Source organism: Triticum urartu, chromosome 2A (genome assembly GCF_056163025.1).
Source record: "Triticum urartu cultivar PI428250 chromosome 2A, HENAU_Tu73, whole genome shotgun sequence".
NCBI lineage: Eukaryota > Viridiplantae > Streptophyta > Magnoliopsida > Poales > Poaceae > Triticum > Triticum urartu.
In genome coordinates, this window is record NC_141874.1 from 285,596,408 (window position 1) to 285,604,205 (window position 7,798).

At 49.8% G+C, this 7,798-nt stretch overlaps 1 protein-coding gene across 1 annotated transcript; it reads right to left on the reverse strand.

Moving 5' to 3' along the window:
- Window positions 1-7,015: 7,015 nt before the first annotated feature.
- LOC147984847 (uncharacterized) lies at window positions 7,016-7,447 on the reverse strand. Its single transcript, XM_087541285.1, has one exon. The coding sequence runs from the start codon at window positions 7,445-7,447 to the stop codon at window positions 7,016-7,018; it is 432 nt and encodes a 143-aa protein (XP_087397411.1).
- Between the last annotated feature and the right edge of the window lie 351 nt (window positions 7,448-7,798).

Sequence of the window (7,798 nt, forward strand, 5' to 3'; positions counted from 1 at the left end):
TTGCATTAATACGCGGCACCGCGTCAAGGAATTGCTGCACCAAGCTGAAATAACTCTTTGGCTCCGATCTTCCCGGCCACAGATGACCCATGACGTACTTCATGGCGAGTCCGGACAACCTATTCGGTTCGGCCCATTGAGCCAAACGATCGTCCACTGCCAGTGGACACTCTGGATTGTGAAACTGCGACCAGAAAAGCTTTTCCACTTCATGATCTTTCTGATCTCGAAAGTGTTCGGTCGCATCAGCAGCACTCGCTGCCAAATCCAGATAGGTATCCTCCACACTCCACATCCGGTCCAACGGAGCAAACTTCGGATCACAAAATTTCCTTCGCAGCATAAAGGGCTTTCCAGCCGCAATCTGTTTGGCTTGACGCAGCTCCTCCTTCGCAGCTCTCATCGCAGAGCGCGCGTCCTTGGCATTGGCAACGACCTTCTCTAAGTCCGTCTGTTTCGCCTGGTCTTCTTTCTCAGGAAGTCTGCAACGGTCTGCAGCGCTCTTTAACTTTTCGGCCATCTCGTCCATCTCTTCCTTGCTTCGGCAATGAGCAGCCTGTTTGGCTCTCAGCTCTTCAAGGGCTTTCTTGGCAGCCGCATCACTTTCTCTGTCTTGTTCTTTAGCTCGGGCAAGTTCTGCCCTAAGACTCTCCACGGCGGCCACACCATCTGCGTCAAGCACAGACATCATAAGACACTAGCATAAAACTCTTCTTACCTGATGCTGACCGAGGAATTACATACCTTGAGCCTCACCAAGCCGCAGGTTGACAAGCGCGATGTCAGCATCTGCCATGACCAGTTGCCGCTTTAGTTCGGCAAAATCATCAGTTCGGCTCGATTCCGGACACCCTGCCGCCTACATTCAAAGGCGACATCTTAGACCTGGGATTATGATCCTCCGCATGCCGTCACTTCTTGACGCCACGCAGAGTCTCAGGGGCTACTATCTACACAGGGCGCATCTTATTCATGCGCAACTGACAAAAGTGTACATTTTCTAATGTACCTCAAAACCCGTCAGTAAACTTTTGACGGCCTCATGCAATCCGCTCTCTGCGGATGAGATCCTTTCAATCACCGTGCCCATCAATTCACGGTGCTCCTCCGAGATAGAAGCTCGCCCCAGCAGAATCTTTAGCTCCTCCGGCCGAGCACCAGACGGTGCCGGACTTGTCCCATGACCTCTTTCGGAGGCCGGACGCGGAGAACCTCGGGGGGCCACATAGCTATCTTCCACCCCTGCCGGATTCGGAGAAACCCTCCGTGACGACACCTCAGGGTCGCCCGCCTCGCTAGGCGGCACGGTAGGGGGAGGCATCCCGCTCTCCATCATCTCCGGAAGGAGATCCCCCGAAGACGAGCTCTGCTGAGAAGGGCTGAGGTTCGAGCTACAAGGTAAAAATTCGGTTAATCTTCTCAGATATAAATCAAGGATTTCCCTCATCCCTCAAAAGGAAAATCTTTCTCTACTTACGGCTCGCTGGAGGGCTGATCCCCTTGAGGGCGTAGTCCGGCCAAGGAACTCCCCGGCGTCGACCCTCTGATGAGGATTTTTTCCCCCGCTTTGAGGCCATGGTTTCTGGGTCGTCAGAGGCGGCTCTCTTCTTCCCCTTAGGAGAGGAATTGTCGGTTCCTCCCTTCGGAGCAACCTCCTTCGAGGAGGCCATAGTTTCCTTGTCCTCCCCCTTGCTCCCCTCCAAAGGCATTATCTCCAGCATCCTGACCAGCATGGGATCCGGCCTGGTTTCGGGAAGGGGAGCCGGACACCTGATCAGCTTTGCCTTCGCTATCCACTCCTGCTTTAAAGGACGGCTCTTTTAGGGGAAAGTTTATGACAATTATACGCATAGAAGGTCCGGGCACAAGGTTGCTTACTTGAGTATCCGGGCGATTGCAGCTTAGGCCTGCGTCCTCGGTTAAATCCGGACACATCTCTTGTGATCCGAAGACCAGTTTATACATCTCTGCGGGTGTTGCGCCCATGAAATTCTAGAGAGCTCGCGGTCCCTCTGGATTAAACTCCCACAGGCGAAGGGGGCGACGTTTGCCAGGCAATATTCGACGAATCAGCATGACCTGCGTCACCTTGACCAGGCTAAGGTCTCCTTCCAAGAGATCCTTAATGCGGCCCTGTAACAAGGGCACGTCTTTGGGCAAACCCCAATCTAACCTCTGTTGACCCATGAGGCTAGCCGTGGTGGGGGACCCGAGCGAAAGGCAGGAGGCGCCACCCACTTGGTGCTCTGGGGAGCGGTGATATAAAACCATTCTCGTTGCCACAAGCCTAGCTCCTCTTGAAAAGAGCCCTCGGGCCATGGAGCATCAGCATTTTTGCTTATAACAGCGCCTCCGCACTCTGCGTGCCGTCCCTTGATCATCTTCGGCTCCACTTTGAAGGTCTTGAGCCATAATCGGAAGTGAGGGGTAACACGGAGGAACGCTTCACACACGACAATAAACGAGGAGATATGTAGGATGGACTCCGGAGCTAAGTCATGGAATTCGAGCGCATAATACAGCAGTCCCCTCACAAAGGGATCCATTGGGAAGCCCAACCCCCGAAGGAAGTGAGACATGAACACCACGCTCTCACCAGGCTGGGGACTGGGAATGACCTGCCCTTGAGCAAGCAACCTATGCAAAATTTCGTCGGTCAGGAACTTAGCCTCCCTCAACTTTAGTACGTCCTCCTCCGTGACGGAGGAGGGCGTCCATCGGCCTTGAAGGTCAGAACCGGACATTGTCGAAAGTCCGAAGCGCCTGGAATCTGGAGCCTAGGGTGTTGGAACTCGAGGCGACGGGCGAACTCGCTTGAGATTGAAAAAAGGAGTAAGGCCTTGGTCTCTTTATAAGGGGTTGAATACCAAGAGCCCTCCCCGTAACCGTTCGAGACTCGTCTTTGATCGAGGAAACGTGCTAACGGGCGCGGTTGGGTTACCCACGTCCGTATTGATGAGAATCTCGTAAAAGGGGGTACACGATCTCTGCTTTGACAAGACGTGTCAAGGAAACCGCCTCGCAAAACATGCTGAGGTGGAAAAGTAAAAACGATTCGAGTAAAGGACTTGGCCGTAGTGTGATGACGCACTGCGGAATGCATTAGCAAATTTGATTTGTGTTAATATTATTCTCTCTATGGCAATATGTGGAAACTTATTTTGCAGAGCCGGAGACTACTCTTGGTGTTTACAATCTTCTATGAAGGACTTGGAGGAGGAACCCGCCTTGCAATGCCGAAGACAATCTGCGCGCTGGACTCGCCGTCATTGAAGCCTAGTTCAGGGGCTACTGAGGGAGTCCTGGATTAGGGGGTGTTCGGGTAGCCGGACTATACCTTCAGCCGGACTCCAGGAATATGAAGATACAAGATTGAAGACTTCGTCCCGTGTCCGGATGGGACTTTCCTTGGCGTGGAAGGCAAGCTTGGCGATGCGAATATTCAAGATCTCCTACCATTGTAACCGACTCTGTGTAACCCTAACCCTATCCGGTGTCTATATAAACCGGAGGGTTGTAGTCCATAGGACATCAACTCCATATACAATAATCATACCATAGGCTAGCTTCTAGGGTTTAGCCTCCTTGATCTTGTGGTAGATCTACTCTTGTACTACCCATATCATCAATATTAATCAAGCAGGAGTAGGGTATTACCTCGATCGAGAGGGCCCGAACCTGGGTAAAAACATCATGTCCCTTGTCTCCTGTTACCATATGGCCTTGACGCACAGTTCGGGACCCCCTACCCGAAATCCGCCGGTTTTGACACCGACACATGTCTTTGATAAACAAACTGAAAGGTACTTCTTATTACATCTCAACAGTCTGAATGCTTTAGTGTTAAAATGGCGGAGAAGCTCCGCATTCCAAGCGCGTGGCTCGTCTTTCTTGTGTTCCACATCGTACAGGTGGTATGCTCCATTGTGGAGCACTTTGGTGATGATGAAGGGCCTTCCCAGGTGGGAGCAAGCTTGTGTGGTCGTTGCTGATCCACTTGGTGAACCAGGGCCCCTTCCTGAAATGCTCGACCTCTTATGTTTCTAGCGTGGAACTGACAAAGGTCTTGCTGATAAATGGCCGACCTGAACAGGGCCATTTCCCTTTCCACTTCCAGAAGATCAACGGCGTCTTGCTGGGCTTGTTCAACTTCTGCCTCTGAGAAAAGCTCTACTCGCGGGGCATTGTGGAGTAAATCAGTCGGCAGCACGGCTTTGGTTCCATAGACCATGAAGAAGGGAGTCCGGCCAGTCGACCGATTTGGCGTTGTTCTTAGACCCGACAGTACTGATGGTAACTCATCTACCCAGGCACCAGCCGCACGCTTGAGGTCGCACATTAATCTAGGCTTCAACCCTTGGAGGATCAAACCATTTGCTCTTTCTACTTGTCCATTCGATTATGGGTGAGCGACTGAAGCATAGTAGACCCGGATGCCTTAAGAAGCGCAGAAAGCTCTGAACTCATCTGAATCAAAGTGTTAACCATTGTCTGTGATGATGCTGTGCGGGACTCAATATCTGAATGTTTACTAATTGATGAAGTTAACGACGGTACCCGAGTCGAGGTTCTTGATGGGTTTGGCTTCAATCCATTTAGTGAACTTGTCGAATACAACAAGCAGGTGCGTGAAACCACTTCTGCCAGTCCTCGGGGGTCCAACCATATCCGACCCGCAAACAGCAAATGGCCAGACGAGTGGAATGGTCTTCAAAGCTGAAGCGGGCTTGTGAGACATGTTGGAATAGAACTGGCAGCCCTCACACTTGTCGACTATTTCTTTTGCCATTTCATTTGCTCGTGACCAGTAAAAACCTGCTCGGTATGCTTTGGCCACGGTTGTCCGAGAGGACGCATGGTGACCACAGGTCCCCGAGTGGATATCATTGTGGATCATTCGATCTTCCTCTGGGGTAATGCATCGTCGAGCAACTCCAGTCACACTGTCCCTGTATAGTCGACCACTTATCACAGTGAAGGCTTTGGATCGACGGACAATCTGTCTTGCTTCATCTTCATCTTCTGGAAGCTCTTTCCTGAGAATATATGCGATATACGGCACTGTCCAGTCAGGAATGACAACCAAAACTTCCATGATTAAGTCGACCACAGCTGGGATTTCAACTTCAGTCGGATCAGTAGAACTCTTAGGTTGCGGGGGCTGTTATGTGAAGGGATCCTCTTGAACTGATGGTGTGTGAAGATGCTCCAAGAATACATTGCTGGGAATGGGCTCCCGCTTGGAACCAATCTTTGCCAGGTCATCCGCTGCCTGGTTCTTCAGTCGGGGAATGTGGTGGAGCTCTAGCCCTTCAAACTTCTTTGCTAACTTTCTCACTACATTGCAATAACCAGTCATAGCTGCGCTTCTGACGTCCCAGTCCTCCATCACTTGATTGACCACCAAATCTGAGTCGCTGTAGACCATTAGGCGATGGACGCCGAGTGAAATGCCCATTCGCAACCCATACAGAAGTGCTTCGTACTCAGCTTCATTATTGGAGGAATCAAAGTGAATCTGAAGGACATACCTGAGTTTGTCACCTCGCGGGGATACCAGAGCTACTCCAGTGCTAGAACCACTCAGCATCTTGGATCCATCAAAGAACATAGTCCAATGTTCCGAGTGAACATGAGTCGGTTGCTGCTATTCGATCCACTTGAGGAGGAAATCTGCTATTGCTTGGGACTTGATTGCTTTCTTTGCCTCAAACTTGATATCCAACGGAAGGAGTTCAATCACCCATTTTTCCACTCGACCAGTTGCATCTCTGTTGTTCAAAATTTCTAACAATGGAGCATCGCTGACAACTATGATAGAGTGACCTGAGAAACAATCTACAACCTTCTTTGTGGTCAAGTAAATTCCATAGACAAACTTCTGATAATGCGGATATCTCTGCTTGGACAGAGTTAAGATTTCAGAAATAAAGTACAGTAGGCGTTGAACCTTATAGGCTTTACCTTCTTCTTCCTGCTCGACCGTGAGTATTGTACTAACAACTTGTCCAGTGGCTGCAATATAAAGCAATAAAGGCTCTTTGCTGCTTGGAGCAGCAAGCACAGGCTGGGTGGAAAGAAGGGTTTTGAGCTCTGCAAACACTGCGTCAGCTTCAGGAGTCCACTCGAATTTATCAGATTTCTTCATCAATCGGTCAAGAGGCAATGCCTTTTCACCGAGACGAGAGATGAATCGGGCCAAACAACCAGTAAGCTTCTGACCTCGTGTATGCACACAGCGGAAATGAGGAAACCGAGTAACTTTCCACCTGGAACTCTGAATGTACACTTCGACAAGTTAAGCTTGATATCATATCTTCGCAAATTGGTAAATGTTTAAGCAAGGTCAGTCAGTAGGTGGGAACCTTTACGCGACTTAACCATAATGTCATCCATGTATTCTTCCACATTCCGACTGATTTGAGTGAGCGGGCACTTCTGTATCATGCACATGAATGTGGCACCAGCATTCTTGAGACCAAAGGGCATGTTAACATAGCAACAGCACCCGAATGGGGTGATGAAAGTTGTTTTTATTTCGTCAGGTCCGTACAGTCGGATCTGATGGTACCCGGAGTATGCGTCCAGATAGGACAACCGCTCACATCCCATAGTAGAGTCGAATATTTGATCGATGCGCGGGAGAGGGAAGTGATCTTTCGGGCAGGCCCGGTTGATATTGGCGAGCCACTCGCAATGGTAAATCTCTCGAATGAACTCAGCTGCCAGAAGCCGAGCCACTTCCTCGCCAATTGCCTTTCTTTTCTCCATAGCGGACTGTCGGAGATGCTCTTTGACAGGTTTTGCTTTTGGGTCGACTCGTAAATGGTGCTCAGCCAGTTCTTTGGGTACACCTGGCATGTTAGAAGCTTTCCATGCAAAGATGTCCTAGTTCTCACGGAGGAACTGGATGAGCGCTTCTTCCTATTTGCTTTCGAGTGTTGTTGAAATATGAGTCGGAGTAGCATTGGCATCAGTCGGGTGAATATGAACTGACTTCGTTTCACCAGATGACTTAAAATGCAGATTTTGAAGCAGGCTTCTCAGCTCTCAACAAATCACTCTGATCTACAGTCTTCTTGTATTCTTCCATTTCTACTGTTGCTATCTGTTCATCAACAATCTCCGTGCCCTTTTGGAAGCACTCTTTTGCTTGCTGCCGATTACCAGTGACTGTAATCACGCCCCTACGGCCAGGCATTTTGAGTTTGAGGTACACGTAACATGGTCGAGCCATGAAATGAGCATACACAGTTTTGCCCAGGATAGCATGATAGGCACTGTGAAAATCCACAACCTCAAATGTCAACATTTCCTTACGGTAATTCTTTGAATCACCGAAAACCACGTCAAGAGTGATCTGGCCGAGTGAATCGGCTTTCTTTCCAGGTATAACTCCATGGAACTGCATGTTGCTTTCGCTGAGCTTGGGCATCGGAATGCCCATCCCTCGAGGGTCTCAGCATACAAAACGTTCAAACTATTGCCGTCATCCATCAAGAGTTTGGTCAATCGGGTGCCCCCAACGACTGGGTCGACAGCCAACGCTTGCCTCCCGGGGGTGGCTACGTGCGGAGGGTGGTCAGACTGGTCGAATGTGATGGGAGTCTTTGACCATTTCAGATACGTCGTCATTGCCGGAGCAACCATGTTTACTTCTCTGTTGATTACTTTCAGTCAACTTTTACTTTCAATGTCAGCAAAAATCACCCAAGTGGAATTGACATTGGGAAATCCTTCATTATCCTCTTCCTTGTCCTCATCCTTATCAGATTCCTTCTCTTTCTCACTGGGTTGT

Excerpts from the sequence above, each read along its gene's own strand:
- LOC147984847 (XM_087541285.1), bottom strand. The coding sequence starts at position 7,447 with ATGGGCATTCCGATGCCCAAGCTCAGCGAAAGCAACATGCAGTTCCAT.